The sequence below is a fragment of the Pleurodeles waltl genome, chromosome 3_1, assembly GCF_031143425.1.
Source record: "Pleurodeles waltl isolate 20211129_DDA chromosome 3_1, aPleWal1.hap1.20221129, whole genome shotgun sequence".
In the NCBI taxonomy this organism is placed as follows: domain Eukaryota; kingdom Metazoa; phylum Chordata; class Amphibia; order Caudata; family Salamandridae; genus Pleurodeles; species Pleurodeles waltl.
The window spans coordinates 1,142,332,936-1,142,356,709 of record NC_090440.1 but is presented as its reverse complement, the minus strand read 5'-3'; the positions used below and the strand labels follow the sequence as shown (position 1 = coordinate 1,142,356,709).

Genomic DNA, 23,774 nt, shown 5'->3' with positions numbered 1-23,774 from the left:
GCCATTGTTTCTCCTACGTACACTGCTCCTACACGTCCTTAATCCTACTTGTACTTATTCCTATTATTTCTTTGGTTACTCCTGCTTATTACCACCTAGTCTTACTTATGGTCACCTACTTCTACTCTTACTACTGTCCGTACGTATTCTTTCCCTTACTCCTACAAATTCCTTTTTCTGCCAAATCCTATTTACTCGTACATACTCCTACATTCTTGTACTTCAGCTTACTCCTACGCACAAAACCACGTTCACTTTAAAACTGAATGCTCAATAACAAGGTAATAAAGCATACAGAATTCCGAGTGAATATGCATTTAAATCCTTTTGTGATTATGTCTACTCATCAATTGTACTTGAATGAGCATGTGTGAATGAGTATGTGTACGAGCATTTTGGACAAAAGATTAGTTTACAGTTGTGTAATTCTGTGTGTGTATTCCTGTGTGTCCCCCAAGGCTTGTATTCTCTAGCATGTGTGCCTGTGTATGATTGTCTGTTTCTTTGTGTTTGTATTACTCCCTATCATTGAGCAATTTAAGTTGCATGGATGCTATGAAGGGAATGCAAAGGGAAGTCAAATATTTGTCTATAGCGCTTTAATGGCAACAATGTATGACAAAGGGGGTGAAGTAGTGGATCCAAGATTAGTTCAGTAAGTCGGCCAGGGTAGGATAAATTTGTATAACCCACATGTTAGAAATGGGTTCTTTGGTTGACAGTCAGGTTACCCCCTGTTCAAGTAAGGACCCTCACTCTAGTCAGGGTAAAAGAGAATCACCCACAGCTAACCCTTGCTTACCCCCTTGGTAGCTTGGCAGAGCATTAGGCTTAACTTCACCAACCACAACAGTAACTTAATGAAAACACTACAAAATAACGCAACACAGGTTTAGAAAAATAGAAAATATTTATCTAACCAAAACGACAAAAATCCACAATACACAACTCAAGTTATCAAATAAAAAGCAAAAAGAGTCTTTATGTAGTTTAAAACACACACTAACATTGTTAGCGTGAAAATGTACCTTGGGTGCGTCAAAAATAACCCTGCACGGGTGAGTGTGCATCAAAAAGGGCTTGCGATGCGTCGATTCCACTCACGAGCGGGACCTTGCGTTTTCTCCTTTCATGGGGTTGGGTGCGTTGTTCCTTCTCTCCGCAGGAGAGTGAGGCGTCGATGCCCTCAGGACTCTGGTCCGGGCAGGCCTTGCATTGTTTTTACAAGCCCAGCAGTGCTTGAGTTTGAAATCCAGCCGCACGATGATCCGAAAACCACGCAGCGCGGGTTGCGATCTCCCACCCTCCGTCAGCGATGCTGTGCGTTATTTCGCCTGCTCCATGCGTCGATTCCTCGGTCGCGTTTCCTGCGAGCATCGATTTTCAACTGTGGAGCAGGCGGTGCATCGTTTCTTCAGCCGCAGATCAGAGTTGCGTCACTCTGCTCTGTGCGTGAATTTCCACCTCTTAGGCTGCCAGCTTTTCCTTTCAGGGTCCCAGAAACTGGATGGGCACCACAGGGCAGGTTAGGAGTCTCTCCAGAGACTCCAGGTGCTGGCAGAGAGAAGTCTTTGCTGTCCCTGAGACTTCAAACAACAGGAGCCAAGCTCTAAATCAAGCCCTTGGAGAGTTCTTCTCAAGATGGAAGGCACACAAAGTCCAGTCTTTGCCCTCTTATTCTGGCAGAAGCAGCAACTGCAGGATAGCTCCACAAAGTGCAGTCACAGGCAGGGCAGCTCTTCTTCCTCAGCTCTTCAGCAGGCAGAGGTTCCTCTTGTTTCCAGAAGTGTTCTAAAGTCTGTGGTTTTGGGTGCCCTTCTTATAACCAATTTCTCCTTTGAAGTAGGCCTACTTCAAAGTAAAGTCTCTTTTGAATGTGAAATCCTGCCTTGCCCAGGCCCCAGACACTCAGTAGGGGGTTGGAGACTGCATTGTGTGTGGACAGGCACAGCCCTTTCAGGTGTGAGTGACCACTCCTCCCCTACCTCCTAGCACAGATGGCTCATCAGGATATGCAGGCTATACCCCAGCTCCCTTTGTGTCACTGTCTAGTGTGAGGTGCCACCAGCCCAACTGTCAAACTGAGCCAGACAGGGAATCCACAAACATGCAGAGTCACAGAAATGGTATAAGCAAGAAAATGCTCACTTTCTAAAAGTGGCATTTTCAAATACACAATCTTAAAATCAACTTATCTAAAAGATGTATTTTTAAATTGTGAGCTCAAAGACCCCAAGCTCCACATGTCCATCCGCTCCCAAAGGGAATCTACACTTTAATCAGATTTAAAGGTAGCCCCCATGTTCACCTGTGAGAGGGACAGGCCTTGCAACAGTGAAAAAACGAATTTAGCAATATTTCACTGTCAGGACATATAAAACATTACTATATGTCCTACCTTAACCATACACTGCACCCTGCCCTTGGGGCTACCCAGTGCCTACCTTAGGGGTGTCTGACATGTAAGAAAAGGGAAGGTTTAGGCCTGGCTAGTGGGTACTCTTGCCAAGTCTAATTTACAGTTAAAACTGCACACACAGACACTGCAGTGACAGGTCTAAGACATGATTACAGAGCTACTTATGTGGGTGGCACAACCAGTGCTGCAGGCCCACTAGTAGCATTTGATTTACAGGCCCTAGCACCTCTAGTGCACTCTACTAGAGACTTACTAGTGATTCAAATATGCCAATCATAGATAAGCCGATTACATACACATTTTGTAAAGGATCACTTGTACTTTAGCACTGGTTAGCAGTGGTAAATTGTCCAGAGTAACAAAAACAGTAAAACCTGATTCCAGCACACATCAACAACCTGGCGAACAGAGGCAAAATGTTAAGGGAGACCACACCATGGATTTTTGTAACTCCTTGCTAATGAACACCCTAGGGGTAAAGGGGTAGCTCTTTGTATGGATCCTACCATGTAATAGCAAGGGGAGGTATGACAAATAAGAGGTCTCTGGCTATGGGGCTGGGCCTGTGGGCATAGCTGGTACACCTTGGAATTTAGACCCACTTGGAATTAGACATACAAGGACAGTTGATTATTTTAGGCCTTTTCTACAGACCGCTGTAGCGGTCTGCTGGAGGCCTTAAGTTACCAAATACACGCACACACAAATATATATATATATATATATATATATATATATATATATATATATATATATATATATATATATATATAAAACCTGGGCTTTACTGGAGCCACTTCAGCCGCTGGCTGTTGCCATTTTTTAAATGTGGCCATTGATTCAGTTTGCTGTTGCATTTTGTGGAAAGTTACGTAAGACTCAATGGTCCGCTGTTGTAACGTCTCCAGCGTGCTGCCATCTCCCACATTCTCACTTTGTCCCATAAAGAGGTGAGGAGTACTGGCTTAGAAGGGGTTAAATAACGTCCACACGCTGTCGTGACGTCTTTAGACGTTCTGGAAAACATTTTTCCCGGGGCCATTGTTGGAGTGCAGCATAGACAAAACCACTTCCGTTAGCGAGGTAAGATGTGGTCTTCAGAAGGGTCGAAATTACCCTCCTACCACTGCTTTCCCCATATCCCCCAGAAAATGGTGCTAGATTTTGTCAACTGATTTGCAAGTTGGACATGGACAATATGCACTTTTTTTCTTTCGAAGCAAGCAATAATATAGCTACCAACCCTTTAGCGTGAACGAGGCCCCGAATCATAACTTAAGAAATGAACTTGTAACCAGTGTACTGTGCACATTGTCATGGCCAGTTCTTTTTATTTTGAGAGGGAGAGTACCTGCACTTCTCAAGAAACACGTAATACTTTTCATTATAGAGTACCGACACTTCTCAGAAACATGCAGGTACTCTGATACAGAGTACCTGCACTTCTATTTTTCCATTTCAAGCACTGGTCATGCCCAGTCCCCAATAGCATAAGGCATTGCGTGCAACCATGAAGATTGTTTTTTCTGTTGTTCTTAGAATTGACCTCCTGTGAGGAACTTGCCTACAGTTTTCAAAAAACAAGCATTTACAATGCATCGGGTCTCGCGTTTGCTCATGTTAGAGCTGATCGTGATGTAAACTCCTAACCCGACTTTTACCCTATCGGGCAAAAGTGCATTTATGTACATAGCCCGAAAAAGTGAAATCAAGTATGTAAAGCGCTCGACTTCTGCCAAGCGAGATCGGGCTCGTAAATTAGAGAAAAAAAAGTCCACGAGCCCGATGGAAAACCGCAAGCCTCGCTTGTTTTCTGTACTTGGTCGCTGCGCTGGAGGAGGGCTAGCCACCGGAAAAGGTATGACAAATGCGTGCCTTCGACTAATGAAAGCAAGCAGAGAAGCCCACCAACCAATAAAAAACACTGACGTGAAGTTGACAGGGCTCCGAGCCCTTTTCTAAATACAAAAGAGTCTTGCTGCGAAACGCATGCGCGAGCGCATGCAACGCAGGCTCGACCCTAAAAAAAAAAAAAGGTCCACTTAAGTTTGTTCTTGGAAGGTGTGCAGATTAGTTCAGATGAGAATTAGTTATTGGGAGGATGGGCAATAAGTTTCAATTTTCTATTGAATTTTTCATGGGGTATTACCATGGAGAGCCATGATCAATCGGAACTGGGGGGGGGGGGGGGGGGGGGGAGTCAAAGATCATGCCAGGGGGTCAGTGCCTGATGTGATTAAGAACCGTGAAGCAGGCACTGGGGGCAGGGGACCGAGACCAGTACACTGCTGAAGGCCACACTCTGCTCTCTTCACAACCAGTTGATGCAGAATGTTCTGTCCTGGCTGTTAAAATGGGGAATTTCAGTTACATTGTTAGTTAGGCCCATAGCACACTTTATGCCGAAGCATCTCTATCCAGTGGCACGCAGGCCTGACTCTCACCAGCCGTGTACCACTGGGGGAGGGTAGTGGGCACAGTGCGCGTTGGTACGTGGGTGTAGGAAGAGTGCATGAGGGTGTGGCCAGAGACCCTGCACTCGGTGGATCCTGAGGGTGGGTTATTGAGAGAATGGTGTGGTTGAAGGTCAGGCTCTGTCTGGAACCTGTAAAAAGTGTCTAAATGACATTCCTTATAGGTTCTGGATACAACTGTTTTTTTTTTTGTTTTTGTTTTTAGGTAAGGTGCAGGGCTTGAAGAAATGCCACAACATATTCCATAATCCTTTCTCACTCACTCTTTTTCTCTCTTCGTTTATCTCACACACTTGCTAAAACAAACACGCCGCTGCTTCTTGAAGCTAGACGTGCGTTAGATCAAATGGCAAAAAAAAAATATTGTTGAAGGCTCATCCTTTTAATGTTTAGCTAGCTATAAACGAACCCTGCTTAACTCTCCATATTCGCTTAGGTTAGGTGTCACCTGACTTTTGATTACAGGGTTGAGCATTTGAGGAGTGTAATGTTATGAACTACAAACGAATAATTACAGCTACTGTTGCAGTATTAGGCTCCAGTGTAATCAGAACATGCAGGCTGCTATGCTCTTTTCACCTGCGACACCAACATTTTTGTGCGAGGCCTGATTATTACGCTGTTGAATCCGTAGGTGCACGCTGTCTCCGCTAAAATGTTGTTTCTTTTTCCTTTTTTTTTTCCCCCTAGGCGTTTATCAGTGGAGGCGGAGATACTGATGTCTATGTGGTCATGTGTCGCACAGGTGGAAGCGGCGCGAAGGGCATCTCCTGCATAGTGGTGGAGAAGGGGACTCCAGGACTGAGCTTTGGCAAGAAAGAGAAAAAGGTGCAAGACTGATGGGACCAACGGGTTCCATGCTAAAGATCTACAGCTAAAGTGATGGCACACCATGATTACTGCTGATGGAGTCATGGGGCTTCAATAGCTCGTGCATAATTGGGACTGGGGAAGAGCTACCAAACATTTTGCAGCTGGCCATTTGGCTCAAAAGAGTACATTCACAGAGAGGGGTTCACTAAGGAGTTAAGCTCCCACTCATCTCAAACAAGGGGGTACATATCTCAGCCACACAGAATAAGTGGCGCTGCCCTAAACCACTTTGTTTCAGAGGACATACCCTGGCACTCCCCAGCCACATATAAGGATGTTGAATCCAGTTGCCGGGAGAAAGCAGATACCCTCCAGCTGCCATAAAGCAGTGGAACATGTCATTGGATGGGGCCATGTGCCTCTCCCTGACTCTCAGAATGATGTGGACTTCTCCAGACACTGGATTAAAGGACCACAATCCAGCTGCTTTCAAATGTACAGGATGTACCTTCCTAACTAGACCTAGCAGATCTACTGAATTCACAATTCAGCATATTGCGACAGGAACTTCCCTGTGAAATTCTACTTGCCCTCCCCCCATAAATGTAGAAGTGTGCTGTCGCAACAGCTGGCCACCCTGTAGGCCCAAATTCTCTGCACTTGCTCCTTTCCCTTTAACAGCTGGACAGTTCTTCCTCCTCAATGTTAGAGGTCATGCTCCTGGTTCCCCGATCAGAGCTATGTAATCCAGAGTTCTTTGTTACTTGGAAGGGCCAGCATTGTAAATAACAGGACCAGTCGTCACGTCAATGCCCTCAATAACGCGGCATGTTCCATTAGTCCATGGTTTCATCAGCTTCAACCCTCCCACCAGCCAGACGGTCCCTATACGACTCAGTTATTTGCCAGTAAGCATCTCAGTAGCTGAGAGGGTCTGAAAGTAATTATGTAGTATTAGGCTGGCCCCTCAGTACTCGGATGATCAGTATACCTCGTTACTGGGTGACTTGACAGTCATTTCAATAGTTGGATTATCTCCAGCACCCGCAGTAATTGTTGGGTTTCAACCCCGGAGTGAAAAATTAAGTTCGATGGCATCTGTCGCTGTAGATACGCATGTTCTGCAATAGCTCGCCATCTGGTGTTGGGCCGGAGTGTTACAAGTTGTTTTTCTTCGAAGAAGTCTTTCGAGTCACGGGACCGAGTGACTCCTCCTTTTGTCTCCATTGCGCATGGGCGTCGACTCCATCTTCGATTGTTTTTTTTCCGCCATCGGGTTCGGACGTGTTCCTGTCGCTCCGAGTTTCGGAACGGAAAATTAGCTAATTTCGGAAGATTTTCGTCGGTATTGTTGCGTTCGGGATCGGCGTACTTAGATTCCACACCGCATCGAAGATCGAAGAGCTCCGGTGCCCTTCGGGGTAGTTTTTCGATCCTCCGTCGGGGCCTGGTCGGCCCGACCGCGTGCTGAAGAACACCGATGGAACGGACCCCGTTCCGTTTCTGCCCCAAATGCCACAATAAATACCCCTACACAGACCAACACTTGGTCTGCAACCTGTGCCTGTCACCTGAGCACAGCGAAGACACCTGCGAGGCCTGTCGTGCGTTCCGGTCCCGAAAAACACTCCGAGACCGTCGAGCCAGAAGACTTCAAATGGCGTCCGCACCGACAGCCCAACGGGAGTTCGAGGAACAGGAAGAAGAAGGTACCTTCTCGATCCAAGACTCAGACTCCGAAGGATTCGACGATACACAAACCGTGAGTAAGACGTCGAAAACCACACAAAGAAACATTTACAAGGCCCAGGGGACGCCACTGCCACCAGGCCATGGCTCGACCCATAAATTCGGTGACCGACCGTCGGCACCGAAAAAGGCCCAAACAGTGCCGAGATCGTCCGACTCCGGTCGAGACACCGGCACGCAGCCTTCTCGGGACCGAGAAAGTGCTGGAGACAAGCCTCGACACCGAGATGCCGGTGTGGACACGGCTCGACGCTGAGACAGCGGCACCGAAACAGATCGACGCCGAGAGGTTTCGGCCCCGAAAAGGAAAAAAGTCACCTCGGAGCCGAAAAAACACGCAGACAAAGTTTCGATGCCGAAACAAACTGCAAGCGACCCAGCTTCAGGCTCTTATACAGAAGAGCACTCGCTAACCTCCCAAATGCAAAAGCATAGGTTTGAGGAAGAGCTACAAGCAACTGATGTGGACCATACGCAAAAGCGTATCTTCATTCAGCAGGGGACAGGAAAAATAAGCACCCTTCCCCCCATTAGGAGAAAGAGAAGGTTGGAGTTCCAGACGGAACAAGCACCACAACCAAAAGTGGTGAAAAGAGTTACACCACCACCCTCTCCTCCGCCCGTGATTAACGTTTCACCAGCACAAACTCCATCACACTCCCCAGCTCACACCACCATGAGCCAGGGTGACCAAGATCAGGACGCATGGGACCTATACGACGCCCCAGTGTCAGATAACAGCCCGGAGGCATACCCTACAAAGCCATCTCCACCAGAAGACAGCACCGCGTACTCTCAGGTGGTGGCTAGAGCAGCACAATTTCACAACGTAAGCCTCCACTCAGAACAGGTCGAGGATGATTTCTTGTTCAACACACTCTCCTCCACCCACAGCTCCTACCAAAGCCTGCCTATGCTCCCTGGTATGCTCCGGCACGCAAAAGACATATTTAAGGAGCCGGTCAAAAGTAGGGCAATCACACCAAGGGTGGAAAAAAAGTATAAGCCGCCTCCTACGGACCCGGTTTTCATCACTACACAGCTGCCACCAGACTCTGTTGTTGTAGGAGCAGCTAGGAAAAGGGCCAACTCTCACACATCTGGAGATGCACCACCCCCAGATAAAGAAAGCCGCAAGTTCGATGCAGCTGGTAAGAGAGTCGCAGCACAAGCTGCAAACCAGTGGCGCATCGCGAACTCCCAGGCACTACTTGCGCGCTATGACAGAGCCCACTGGGACGAGATGCAACATCTCATTGAACATCTGCCCAAGGACTTCCAAAATAGGGCAAAACAAGTGGTTGAGGAGGGACAGACCATCTCCAACAACCAGATACGTTCCTCCATGGACGCTGCAGATACAGCTGCACGGACAATTAATACATCTGTAACTATCAGAAGGCATGCATGGCTCCGAACGTCTGGATTTAAACCAGAGATTCAACAAGCAGTTCTCAATATGCCTTTTAATGAAAAAGAACTGTTCGGTCCAGAAGTGGACACAGCGATTGAGAAACTCAAAAAAGATACGGACACTGCCAAAGCCATGGGCGCACTCTACTCCCCGCAGAGCAGAGGGAATTACAGCACATTCCGTAAAACGCCCTTTCGAGGGGGGTTTCGGGGTCAAAGCACACAAGCCAGCACCTCACAAGCAACACCGTCCACTTACCAGGGACAGTATAGAGGAGGTTTTCGGGGACAATATAGAGGAGGGCAATTCCCTAGAAATAGAGGGAGATTTCAAAGCCCCAAAACCCCTACTACTAAACAATGACTCACATGTCACTCACCCCCTCCACACAACACCAGTGGGGGGAAGAATAGGTCATTATTACAAAGCATGGGAGGAAATCACTACAGACACTTGGGTTCTAGCAATTATCCAACATGGTTATTGCATAGAATTTCTACAATTCCCTCCAAACATACCACCAAAAGCACAAAATTTAACAACACACCATTCCAATCTCCTGGAGATAGAAGTGCAGGCACTATTGCAAAAGAATGCAATCGAATTAGTGCCAAACACACAAATAAACACAGGAGTTTACTCACTGTACTTTCTGATACCAAAGAAGGACAAAACGCTGAGACCAATCCTAGACCTCAGAGTAGTGAACACTTTCATCAAATCAGACCACTTCCACATGGTCACACTACAAGAAGTATTGCCATTGCTAAAACTGCACGACTACATGGCAACTTTAGACCTCAAGGATGCTTATTTCCATATACCAATACACCCATCGCACAGGAAATACCTAAGGTTTGTATTCAAAGGAATACATTACCAATTCAAGGTACTGCCTTTCGGATTAACAACCGCACCAAGAGTCTTTACCAAATGTCTAGCAGTAGTCGCAGCACACATAAGAAGGCAGCAAATACATGTGTTCCCATATCTAGACGACTGGCTAATCAAGGCCCATTCGTTAAGAGTGCTCAAATCACACAAATCATATCATACAAACCCTCTTCAAACTAGGGTTCACCGTCAATTTCACAAAATCCAAAATTCAGCCACGCAAGGTACAACAATACCTGGGAGCCATAATAGACACATCAAAAGGAGTAGCCACTCCAAGTCCACAAAGAATTCAAAATTTCAACACCATCATACAACGCATGTATCCAACACAAAAGATACAGGCAAAGATGGTATTACAACTCCTAGGCATGATGTCATCATGCATAGCCATTGTCCCAAACGCAAGACTGCACATGAGGCCCTTACAACAATGCCTAGCATCACAGTGGTCTCAAGCACAGGGTCACCTTCTAGATCTGGTGTTAATAGACCGCCAAACTTACCTCTCGCTTCTGTGGTGGAACAACATAAATTTAAACAAGGGGCGGCCTTTCCAAGACCCAGTGCCACAATACGTAATAACAACAGATGCTTCCATGACAGGGTGGGGAGCACACCTCGATCAACACAGCATACAAGGACAATGGAACGTACATCAAACAAAACTGCATATCAATCACCTAGAACTTCTAGCAGTTTTTCAAGCACTAAAAGCTTTCCAACCAATAATAGTTCACAAATACATTCTCGTCAAAACAGACAACATGACAACAATGTATTATCTAAACAAGCAGGGAGGGACGCACTCCACGCAGTTAAGCCTGCTAGCACAAAAAATTTGGCATTGGGCAATTCACAACCAAATTCGCCTAATTGCACAGTTTATACCAGGGATACAAAATCAACTCGCAGACAATCTCTCTCGAGATCACCAACAGGTCCACGAATGGGAAATTCACCCCCAAATTCTGAACACTTATTTCAAACTCTGGGGAACACCTCAGATAGACTTGTTTGCGACAAGGGAGAACGCAAAATGCCAAAACTTCGCATCCAGATACCCACACAAACAATCCCAAGGCAATGCCCTATGGATGAACTGGTCAGGGATATTTGCTTACGCTTTTCCTCCTCTCCCTCTCCTTCCTTACCTGGTAAACAAACTCAGTCAAAGCAAACTCAAACTCATATTGATAGCACCAACTTGGGCAAGGCAACCCTGGTACACAACGCTGCTAGACCTATCAGTGGTACCCTGCATCAAATTGCCCAACAGGCCAGATCTGTTGACACAGCACAACCAAAAGATCAGACACCCAGATCCAGCATCGCTGAATCTAGCAATCTGGCTCCTGAAATCCTAGAATTCGGGCACTTACAACTTACCCAAGAATGTATGGAAGTCATAAAACAAGCAAGAAGGCCATCCACCAGGCACTGCTATGCAAGTAAATGGAAGAGGTTTGTTTGCTACTGCCATATTAATCAAATACAACCATTACACACAACTCCAGAACATGTAGTGGGTTACTTGCTTCACTTACAAAAATCTAACCTAGCTTTCTCTTCCATTAAGATTCACCTTGCAGCAATATCTGCATACCTGCAAACTACCTATTCAACTTCCCTATATAAAATACCAGTCATTAAAGCATTCATGGAGGGCCTTAGGAGAATTATACCACCAAGAACACTACCTGTTCCTTCATGGAACCTAAATGTTGTCCTAACTAGACTTATGGGTCCACCTTTTGAACCCATGCACTCCTGCGACATACAGTTCCTAACCTGGAAGGTGGCATTTCTCATCGCCATTACTTCCCTGAGAAGAGTAAGCGAGATTCAGGCGTTTACTATACAGGAACCTTTTATACAACTACACAAAAATAAAGTCGTCCTAAGGACCAATCCTAAATTTTTGCCAAAGGTTATTTCACCGTTCCATCTAAATCAAACAGTGGAACTTCCAGTGTTCTTTCCACAGCCAGATACCGTAGCTGAAAGGGCACTACATACATTAGATGTCAAAAGAGCATTGATGTATTACATTGACAGAACAAAGAACATCAGAAAGACTAAACAACTCTTTATTGCATTTCAAAAACCTCATGCAGGAAACCCAATTTCAAAACAAGGTATAGCCAGATGGATAGTTAAATGCATCCAAATCTGCTACCTTAAAGCTAAACGACAGCTGCCCATTACACCAAGGGCACACTCAACCAGAAAGAAAGGTGCTACCATGGCCTTTCTAGGAAACATCCCAATGCAAGAAATATGTAAGGCAGCCACATGGTCTACGCCTCACACATTCACCAAGCACTACTGTGTAGACGTGTTATCCGCACAACAAGCCACAGTAGGTCAAGCTGTATTAAGGACATTATTTCAGACTACTTCCACTCCTACAGGCTGATCCACCGCTTTTGGGGAAATAACTGCTTACTAGTCTATGCAGAACATGCGTATCTACAGCGACAGATGCCATCGAACTGAAAATGTCACTTACCCAGTGTACATCTGTTCGTGGCATCAGTCGCAGTAGATTCGCATGTGCCCACCCGCCTCCCCGGGAGCCTGTAGCAGTTTGGAAGTTACCTTCAATTATTTATATATGTATCATCTTAACCTTAAATAGGTGTATACTTAGTCATTCAATTGCATGGGCACTATTACTACAATTCAACTCCTACCTCACCCTCTGCGGGGAAAAACAATCGAAGATGGAGTCGACGCCCATGCGCAATGGAGACAAAAGGAGGAGTCACTCGGTCCCGTGACTCGAAAGACTTCTTCGAAGAAAAACAACTTGTAACACTCCGGCCCAACACCAGATGGCGAGCTATTGCAGAACATGCGAATCTACTGCGACTGATGCCACGAACAGATGTACACTGGGTAAGTGACATTTTCATTCCAATGCACTCAAACCTTGTGTCTCCATCTCCCTCAGTAACGACACGCTTTCCAAGCGCCCTCCTGCTTGGATGTGTAGCAGGGTCCTCACTGACAAAGAGGTCTCTCCCATGGAAAATGCTACAGCCACTTCAGTGACTCGCGTTTCCGAGACGCCGAGTTGTACAGTTCTACCTCTTTCAGTATCTAGGTGTAAAAATGCACCTCTGAATAACTGTATCTGCTACTATTTAGCAACCGTAATTCGCCATGACATCTTTAATAGTTGGATGTGTCTTGCCCTCCTTAAGATAAATGGAAGAGCTTTGCCTTTTGCTAATTTTATATTTGCTTCTGGGCCTCCTGCGTAAACGGATATTACGTGTCCGCTCTCCACTGATAACAGACCATAGTCACATGCAGTCAAAATGCAGGATATTCTGTGGCAGCACAATAAAAGTAGACATCCTGGTCTCTTGGTCCCTGAAAACGGATTCTTGTAGTAATAGATACATAACCCGTGGTAGCTCTTGGCCATGTACAAATACATAGGGTGACCAAGCGTCCCGGTTTTCACCAGTTGTCCCGGCAGATTTCGGGAGATTGAGCTCATGTCCCGGTTTTCAGAAATGATTGCCTGAAAATGATGGGAGGTGATTTTTTAGTTTTCCGAAATAGTTAAAAGGAGTTATCAGAAAGCAATTTCATTAACAGTCAGTATGCTTGCTTTAAAAATTGCATTTTGTTTGTTCCTTTTCTGTAATTCTACTTTGAGAGCGCGGTTGAAGTAAAATTGTATTCCTTCTGTTTTGTGAAATACCCCGGTTTTTGGCTTTAGAATTCTGGTCACCCTACAAATACATGTTTGATTACCTGCGAAAACTGTACCCGTACCTGCCACACTATCCGCTTTCTACTGTAATATTTATTAGATGAACCGGACATGATATCTACTACATCAGGTGAACATTTTACATCCCTTCATTTCCTGCAATAAGGGGATGGGCCTCGCCAGTGAGTGTACATTTGGTATTCCTTATTCACACCCATTAAAGTTACTAGAGGTGTGCCACACCCTATAAAGCTGCAGTGTTTTTCAAGTTGATAGATGCACGTGATGTGACCTAAGATGTTGTTCTTTCTCAGGTAGGGTGGAACTCGCAGCCAACACGAGCCGTGATCTTCGAGGACTGTGTTGTTCCCGTGGCCAATCGGATTGGCTCAGAAGGCCAGGGGTTCCGCATCGCCATGAAGGGTCTGAATGGTGGGAGGATAAACATTGGTGAGGGACATGACAGGTAGGGTGTAATTCAACCCGTCACCTCGGCTTTGAGGCTGGCAGAACCCTCTGACGATGTCCATCTTTCTCCCTCTCAGCCTCCTGCTCCCTGGGTGCAGCGCACGCGTCGGTTCTGCTGGCACGTGATCACATTTCTGTCCGGAAGCAGTTTGGGGAGCCCCTATCTAATAATCAGGTGACTGTTCAGAAATGCCTCCATGTTTCTCTTCTTTTAATGAAACTGTAGTGTTCTACCGTTACGCGTAACAGGCACAGCATTTCCCTTGTGAATGAATTCCTTCCTTCCTTTGGTATGGCCACTAGAAGTCTTGCTCCCTGGAGTGCAAATGATCTCACTCAGTCCTCCCTGGCCGACCCTCGTTGTAAGCATTAACCAGGACTCTTCGTTTTAAACGCTCTCTTAAGTTTCCCCACATACGCCTGTAACATGCGTCTCTGAGCCTCTCAAGAAGCCCACGCCGAGCTGCTACTTTACTCCTGGTATCCGTACTCCTGTAGCTCCCTGAAGCCGCTACAAGTAAAGCCTGCTGAATGCGCTTTAACCCTCTTCCCAAGCATGTGGTCTACTTGATTAACATCTAAACGGAAGCACTTCTGCTGGAGCCGTGATGACCTTTCTTACATTGAGCCTCCATGTGACTCTGTTGGAGGATAGAACCTATTGGTTCGCCTTGAAGCTCAGTTTTGTGCACTTTCCTAAAGCCCTAGCTGGCGGCCTACTCCTGACACCCGAACTCCAAATCCTTTTCCATGTTGCACTGTTAAATACGACTTGAGGGACGCCTGTGTTTTCCGGGGATCAGTGTGCACGGAGGGACCAGCTGATTGCTTCATATCAGCTGTCGTTATGATCAAACAGTTAAAGAGCATCTTGTCGCCGGGGACTTGCAGCACAGACGCGTCTTGCTTCCATGTAAGTTAGGAAAGTAACTGATGCCTTTTGTTTCTTACATCCACAGTATCTGCAGTTTAAGCTGGCAGAGATGGCCACCCGCCTTGTGGCGTCGCGGCTCATGGTGCGGACAGCTGCTCAAGCCTTGCAAGAGGAGCGCAGTGACGCTGTGGCACTTTGTTCCATGGCAAAGCTGTTCGCCACGGATGAATGTTTTGAGGTGAGCTGGGTGAAAAGGTAGATGATGTGATGCATTTGGCCGATTATTGTGTATCTTCTGTCTAGACTGATGGAGAATGGATTATTGGGGGAGATGGGACAGATAACGCTGTGCGCTTTATCACAAACAAGTGAAAATGGGTCATGTTCCTGCAAGAATTGTATGTACATACGTATATGCCCGTTTGCGAATGCAAAAAGCCAGTTCAGAATGTATGAAAGACATTCTGAACGCAATTTTAAGGAATCGCTAAAATAGCGATTCCTTAAAATTGCGACCCTGTTTTGCGACTCTCTAAATAAGAAATTGCAAATAAGGATTCCTTATTTGCGATTTCTAAGCACATGTAAGAAGCAAATCTTAAATACGAATTGGGCATTTAGGAATCGCTATTTACCACCAGGTTGAACTTGTTGGTAACCATGTGCAAATGTTAAAAATGCATTTAAAATGCATTTTTAAAATTTACATGTAAAGCACACATGCCCTTTTGGCATGTGTGCACTTTACATGTTTCCAAAAATTATTTTGGGGTGCAGCAGAGGGGGCCTTAGGCCCCCAACATCCTGGGGTTTTGCATTTCCAAAATTGCGATTTCTGGTTAAGAAATTTGCAGATTATGGGCCTGCAGGCCCATAGGTGCGAATGGGGCCGGTATCGCAATTTGCGATTCAGTAACAGCATTTGCAATTTTTAAGAAATCGCTATTACCGATTCGCAAATGTGATACATTGCGTTTTGCGACCCAGAAATGGCGATTTTTTTTTTTTTTTAAATCGCTATTTCCGACTCGCAAAAGGCCTCCTTGATACATCTGGCCCTATGTAACTTATAGCCTGAGGTAACCATAACTCGCGGCCCCACCAGGCACAGTTTTTTCCTTAAAAAGTTTGCTGCAAATATTACTTTGATATTATCAATGATGTCATCAAAGATGTCATGAGTGCTGTAATATGTGGGCTAAATAGCAGTGCATGATGAGGGTGCGAGTTATAGTTACCTTAGTGCACGAGTTATAGTTACTTGGAATAGCTCTAGCAGCTGAATTTTTGTGGTTTTGTACGTTTAAAATGTGAGCTTAACTATAATGTCTCTGTAACCTTTGTTATTTTTAAGTGAATTTCTATGTTTATTTTTAATTCTATTTACTAACTACGTCTCTGTAACCTATGGACCATCACCACCTTCCCAGGGCTACATTACATTATTATGAAGGGGGGGACCACCCTCCCGCCTAGCCCCAATGACCACCACCTCCCTGGGGCCAAATAATTATTTTAAAATAGGAGGAGGTGGCACCTGGCCCCCCTCCCTAGTGGATTTCAGTCCTGAGGACCTCTTTTCCTAGGGCCCGGCCGCGTGTTCTTGGATGCCTTGGCCTCACCCAGAACACCCAGTAAAGACTTGTGCAGACTGCGGGGGGAGTCTCAAGGCCCCACGGTCCCACCAGCTCCCATCTCCTGCGGGACCCAGCATTGCTTCTCCATGCAGGGAGCTGCCACAAATAATAGCTTCCAACGTACAAGAGTAATAATTTCAATTCTTTACCTGCCCATGTGACAGTGCGCATGGAAAGAGATAAAATCTCTGCTTTCAGCAAGTGGGAACACTTTTAAAGCTCCTGCTTGCTGTAAGCGGAGTGTTTGCTTTTGCTTGGTGGAGCTGTCATAGCTTGCACCAAGCGAAAGCAAACCGATACCTCCAGAGGGTGGGCATCTTGGGAGGTAGCAACAGCCGGCCCTGGGGAATGGCAGTCCCACGCGGCCCCCATCCTTTGATTGGCACAGGCTGGCCCCGGGGATGTAGTGGCCCTCAGGGACGTATAAGGCCCAGGACTGGGAGGGGTTCGTGGGGGGACTAACTTCTGTATTTTTAATAAACTTATTGGCACCAGGGGCTCCGCGAGGCCCCCCCATCATGTTTTAACAGCTGCCTCGGGGGGGTGTTCATCACTGGGGCCCAGGACAGCACTCACTGCCCCCTGCTTTATTTTGTTATTGTGGCCCTAGGGAAGTGGTAGTCCCCAGGGGCGGGGGGGTGGTCCACGTGGCCCCCCGCAAATGTATAATGACGCTCCCGGAAGGTGGTGGTCCCTGGGGTACGGGAGGGAGTCTGCATGCCCGCCCCCTGATATCACTTTCTTTAGCACCGGGGAGGTGGTGTTCCCTGAGGCTTTAATAAGCCCTAGGCCAAAAGCAGTTGGAAATTCAGGAGACCAATTTTTTTTTTTTTACTAGCGGCAGAATCTGTAGGTCTTGCCATGGATTTCTCTGTGACGTTTAAGCCATGGTGGGGTTGCAGGGGGATCCATGGGCCAAGACTAGAGTGTTAGGGTGTAGATACTGTGCCCCCCTGTTGTTGTTTTTTTTTTTTTTCTTCTTTTTTTGGGGGGAGGGGGGCACTCTGCTGAAGCAGAGTCTCAAAAGGGCTGCCGACACTTCTTGTTTGAAGTGTTGACAGCCAGTCGGATCTCACCAGGAGATCTCTGTGGATCCACGGCCCTAAATATGCAAATTTATTTTCCCTTTAATATCTTTAAAACTACTGAACAGATTTACATCAAATAAAGTGTGATCTGCAGACCAAAAACGACCTTTCTGCCAAATTTGATGTAATTTTTGCTCAGTGGTTCGGGCTGCAGGCATATCTTAAGAGTCCCTGGGCTCCCCCTTTTTCTGACCATCCTGAAACTTTCCATGCACTCCAAGACCCTAGAAGGCACTTTTTTGGAAGATTTCGTGAAAATTTATCAAACAGTGCCAAAGATATAGGCATGTGAAAAAACGAGGTCCTAGCTGACATGGCTCTGGACTTCGTAACGATGGACACACCTGATAAAAAAGGCTTCCAACACTGTAATAACCTCACTGGATTTAAAATTGCAACCGTGATTAACCTTCGAATTTGTAAAGACATCTTCACATGGTTGGAAGGTGTAAATTTGTCAGTTTCTTCAAGATGTCTCCCATTCTTTGTAGATCTGTAATCAGGCACTGCAGATGCACGGGGGTTACGGCTACCTGAAAGACTATGCTGTGCAACAGTTTTTACGAGACATCCGGGTGCATCAGATCCTGGAAGGTGAGATTGTGTCATTTCTGGGTTGTCTAAGAACAACTGCTCCTGCAGCTGTGCATCCTCCTACTTTGTACTCCCTGTTAGCATGACTGCTGCCTCTCCTTCAAATGCTTTCTTTACATTTCTTGTGCTATTGCTTCTTACTCTTCAGTTGTTTCAGTCCTATTCTCATTTTGTAACCTCCTTGTGTATGTCTCTGTTGTGTTCGCCACTAGATGAGCACATAGTGCCATCACCCATAGGCGAGGGTCGCTAGTGCCCTTGCTAACATGGCTGTGGAGAGAGTCAGATCACACTTGTGTTTTGTCTTGCCTCTGTAGTAATCCACATTGTACTTTATAAAAGCCTTTGTAGATGCTCTCTGCTTTGGTTGATGTTCTAATTATTCAACCAGACACACAAACGTGATTGGCCTGGCATTATACCAGTGCACTGTTTTTATTTTATGGAACAATTTTAATGCCAGTTGCCAAGAGAAAGCAATGCACTTAAATTAGCATTCTCAGTAAAAGATCTATAAAGTATACAGTCATGAAGAGACACCATTTACTCATAATAGATTTTTAAAATGTTTACACCCCACTCACCGGTACTAGATTGGTAAGGAAAAAGCAATCATTGCTTAATATCTTATTCATGTGACCCGATCGTCAAGTCCCATTGCCTCGATAGTCCTTCCAGTCTTCCAGAATCTTGTGATATGTTTTTGGACAACCTCATGCCTTATAGACTAGGATTTCCAAGGCCATGCATTAATCAATTCCCCTCTCCCAATTCATTAGAACTGATGGCACAACATATCCCCACTTACTATAAATATCTCTGTTAGGATCTGTGAGTCCTACGCCTGTACATATCTTTTGGGTCTCTAAGTGTGAAAGCGTGTTAAGTAGAGCCATCTGTAAGGCAACTCATTCAGCCCTTACAGGTCTTCCTTTAAGGTTTAGGCAATCCCGTGCCAGAAGAACTGAAGCTTACAACCTTGCTCCCACACTATGCATGAAACTTCCCACTGAGCCAGGAGAGCGGTTTCACCCAAAATACCAGAGATTCTTCAATCTGAAATATACTCCTTACAGATCTTGAAACGGAATCATAAAAATTTGAGTCACAGTTGACAGTTTTCTCAGGGCTTTAATGGTATTTTGCCACTCCTTATCTGTCAAGTTACCAAGATCTATCTTCCATGCGTGCCAAAGAGCAGAAAAATAATTCCAGGTGTATTTATCATCAGTTAATGGTGTAACTGAGATATATTATTTTTTCCTCTCTCCCATTGCTAGTTTAGTGACTGCTGGGTTGAAATCTAGAGATCCACCAGGTATTTCGAGAAAGTGGACAAGCATAGCGAGGTTGCAGACATTGGCACTATTGTGTATCTCAAATTCAGATTTGAAATGTGTAAAGGGGCAAATGCTGTAGTAGGACAAAATATTCCCATATTTAGACATGCCAAAATTGTCCCAGCTATTAAAGCCCTGTAAATGTCTACGTACACGTCCCAACATGGTTCCCAACCACAGTGGGATTTATTTAGAGAATTTTTCCTGTCACCTAGTAGCTCATAAGATTTTACTCCACAATTTCTGATGGATACTTCTACCCACAAATGTCTCAAGTCTTGAATCTCTTTGATGCACCAGTCTGGAAACTTAGCTTTCCTGTGCTGATAGGTAGCACTACAGCTTCGTCTCAGCTCCAGGATCCACCATTTTGACGTAGATCTGGAGTTGGTGTCCTAGGAACATTTTCCCTACACAGTAGTTTTTCAGAAGTATGTGATGGGTGTTTCCCCTGAAAATTTCAAGAGTTAATAGATGCCATTCCTGCAGCTGACAGATGTCAATCTCAGGCCCACAAGTTGTTGCTGTCTGGAACCTGGACCCCAAACAGTGCCCCATATCATGTGAGACTGGCCATGGCCATCAAGAAGAGGGGAGCAGAAGTTATTGATGGTGTGGTATTGAGCTAGTTGGTGGGAGAAGCTGTGAAGTTCTAGATTCAGGTCTCACACCAGGTCCTGGTCTGTCACACTTTCAACAAAGTTTTCAAAGCAGGCCTCCTCCAAGGAGAAATAGACATTCTCCGAGAAGAATAGCAAATAACACAAGAAGGTTTTTTTTTGCCTCTTATCGTTGTTTCCCGTTTCAAGGAGTAGGCACTCCATTTTGTAGCCTTATTTCCTGACCCTGGCTACGCTGTCAAGTTTTGGAACTGGTAGAGAATCAATCGATGCTGGGTTCGTCCCAGTGCTGCTTCTAGTCCCAGAGGCCCCTGCTCCATTTCCAGAATAGTTATACCCAGTGCGAAGCCAGTTCAGTTCTCCATTGTCACCCAGCCTATGCTGGCCTTTCCCTGTTCCACTTAGGCACCCTTGTGTGTGCCCTTTTCTCCCATTTTTCGGATTCTGAGAACTCTGTGCCAGGGTCATGCAATGCTGATTTTAATCTCATCGGACTGACCATGGAGAGTTGGGTACTTACATTTCTTCCATCTTTCCCTCTGCCCCCCCCACTTATTGAATCCCAGCCTCCAGACGTCTCCACTTTCATTGAGCAGGATAATCAGAGTTCTTTTGATCTGCCAGCTGAGTTGCTGGACATGATTTTTGGCAGTCTGTTGCCCATCAGCCAAATAATGTCTTGTTTGTCTCTTAATGTACAGAAGCCTACGTTGCCCCCTCAAGGCGTACCTATCTTTTGTTCTGTAATTTCCTTGAGAGCTGTTTGTCAGCCATGTCGGTTTTACTTTCTTTACTAGACCTGTTGTGCTTGTTCAAATCTCCTTAGTTATGAGAGGGTTATGAGAGGGTTCTGAAGAGGACAACACATTTGTTCCAACCATCCTCCTTTGTTATGCCTTAGTGGAACCTTAATTTGGTACTCATATTGTTGGTGAGTTCACCCATTAAACATAAGCACAGAGGCCCTTTGTGGCTGCTTTACTCACAAGAGTATATTCTTGATTGCCATTACCTTGGCTTAGTGTATTATCCTTTCACCACAATTTTACCAGAGACACTGGTCCCCGATTTTAATTGTCATTGCATCACTCGTCCAACGTTCTGCCCACCACCTCATCCCACTTGAGAGGAGGATAGTCTGTATTGATGGGATAGAAGCCTGTGTCCTACGAAAATCAGCTTTTCCTTCGTTATGCTCATTTCTAGAAAGGCAAAGCTGTTCAGAAGCAGACCATCTTCCCCTGGATCATACTTTGTATTAAGATCTGCTACACTTATGCCAGCCTAGAGTCTCCTGAGGGCATCAGGATCCATTTCACCAGGGTGAAAGCCACTTCTCGGACGCTGTCCAGGAGTGTTTGTGTCCTCAATATTTGCAGGGCTGCAATGTGGATTTCGGTAGCATCTTCGCCAGACACTGTTGCTTTGACTCTGCAATCAGCAGGAATGGACATTATGCCGAATCTGTTTTTACCTTTTCTGCAGACACAACATTATGAATAGATGTTCAAGGCTGTCCCTATCCTGGATATCAGCCGGATGGCAACATGGGGTTTGGTCAATACCTTAATTTGGCATTATTGGCTCGACTCTGACATCCGCAGGGGTGGCCATTTTTCTGGATCTGTTTTGTAGAACTTCTTGATTTGACAATCCTCTGGGACTGCCCACTTTGAGGGTGCTGTTTTGGTATTGCTTAAGGAAGTGAGGAAGCTCCAGGCAAAAGTATCCATCAATCGAACAAGTTACCAAGCTTCAGTACTTACTTTCTATCTACATGCAGATTCCTCACCAATCGGGTCTGCCTCCACTTGCTCAAGAGTGGTTATGTGATTTAGTAATAAGGTCCCAAGTTAGTCTTACTGCACTACAACTTTGGTCCATTTTGTTGGCTCTGTCTCCACCTCTGAGGGTGTAGAAAAAGGATGAGAAACTGGCATCTGTGTGCCCAGGTGACTTCTTATGCTGCTCCAGGATGTCCTATCTAGGTGTGGATCCTGGGTGTGAGATGGAACAGTGGCACCACTTATGTGCACATGAGAGCTATTTCAAGTTTCCAGATCCAGTCTGGCATCTGGAGGCGCTTAAAGAGGTGCAGATAGATGGAGCATCCGACAGAAAATCTGTTACTGAAGATAACTATCTTGTTCAATGTTGTAGTTGTGTGCTGGGGCAGGATCAGTCTGAATTTTATGATCTTTAATATATGAAGTTTAGTAGGTGCTTATCACTGATCAATCCCCTTACTGCTGCAAATGCGGGATCCGCTATAGAGTCAAACATCCACTCATTCCGTAAATCCTTGTAATATGATACAATTTCAGCCACACCCCGACTGCCATTGAAAAGGGATTTCAAAGATGTATTTGACATTCCTAAAACGTCCCATTCCATAACAACGTCCTTAGGAGTGAACTGAGTTTAGTTAAATAACTTATGGGTGATCCTGGAGGGCTAATTGTATGGCTGGTACAAAAGTTTCAGAAGGGAGATCATTCTCACTATGACAGTCTGACCTATCAGTGGCAATGGGAGAGGAGATCAGATTGACAGGTCATCTCGTAATTTGTCTAGTAACGGAACCATGTTGTATTTGCAACATTGAGGCTCTTGTGGTGTTATATGGATACCCAACTACTTAGAACACTCTGAGACCGAAGGTCATTTCCATGTCTGCTACTCCATCTACCACTGGGCACACTATATACGTGCAAAGATTGACCCTAAGGCCGGAAAACATCTGACCAGTTGGGGTACTGGAGATAGAGCAACAGGTCAACTGAATAGAGCTAAACCATCTCCTTTAACTGCGGTGACTAATCAAATCCCTGCAAAAAGACACCTATCTGGAACCATTCCTCCAGGGGCTCGATTGCCAAGTTAAAGAGGCAGGAAAGAATGAGAAGTCCTGCCTGGTACCCTTGGCAATGGGGATCTGGGTCCAATAGGGAATCATTATGTCAGGCCATAGTCAATTAGGGATGTGTTTGTGTGGGAAACGGAGGCTGGTACATCAGATACATTGTGGCACTATGTTCATTACAGTTATTTTACTGAATCAAACACTTTTTAGAAACTGAAAAGGAGGAGAGAAAGGGGACCATCAAAGTGGCCAACTAGTGTGCTATGAAGGCGTTAAATGTTTATCTGATGGACCACTGTCACATGAAGCCATCTTGGTTGGGGTGGACTCTGGTGAGATTTTCTATGTATTAAGCTATGATCTTTCTTTCTGTATTATGAGAGCGATTGGATTGCTGAATTCCCAAAAATGTGAGGAATAGAATGCTTGAACTAATCTCAGGTACTGTTATTTTTTAAGTCACATTCCAGTCCATTATTTTTTGTCAACCAAGCCACCTCTGACCTAAACCAATCATATGGTTTCAGCCTATATGGGACTCGTTGGTAGTATATGTCGCAGTGACTATAGGACCCACATCTGGTCAGACCGTTGCACTTAAGACATTCTGTTAAGGAATACAAAAAGCTGATGTATAAAATGTTTGAATTAATCTGTCACTGGATTATTTTGGGGGGTCAAATCATAGTCCATCGTTTTTGTCTACCATGCCCCAGGCAGGAATCACCCATATGCAAATCAGCTTTGGGCCTCCAGTTTAGCCTGAACTGCTAGGCAAGGTACCCCTCTGAACAGGA

At 45.4% G+C, this 23,774-nt stretch overlaps 1 protein-coding gene across 1 annotated transcript in view; it reads left to right on the top strand.

Moving 5' to 3' along the window:
• The window catches only part of ACAD8 (acyl-CoA dehydrogenase family member 8), a 226,395-nt gene that overhangs the window by 172,431 nt on the left and 30,190 nt on the right, over nucleotides 1-23,774 (top strand). The window contains exons 6-10 of the mRNA XM_069224448.1: nucleotides 5,584-5,721; nucleotides 13,808-13,943; nucleotides 14,039-14,136; nucleotides 14,921-15,073; nucleotides 18,052-18,154. Of these exons, the coding sequence (XP_069080549.1) occupies nucleotides 5,584-5,721; nucleotides 13,808-13,943; nucleotides 14,039-14,136; nucleotides 14,921-15,073; nucleotides 18,052-18,154 (628 nt within the window). The remainder of the gene's footprint in view (nucleotides 1-5,583; nucleotides 5,722-13,807; nucleotides 13,944-14,038; nucleotides 14,137-14,920; nucleotides 15,074-18,051; nucleotides 18,155-23,774) is intronic.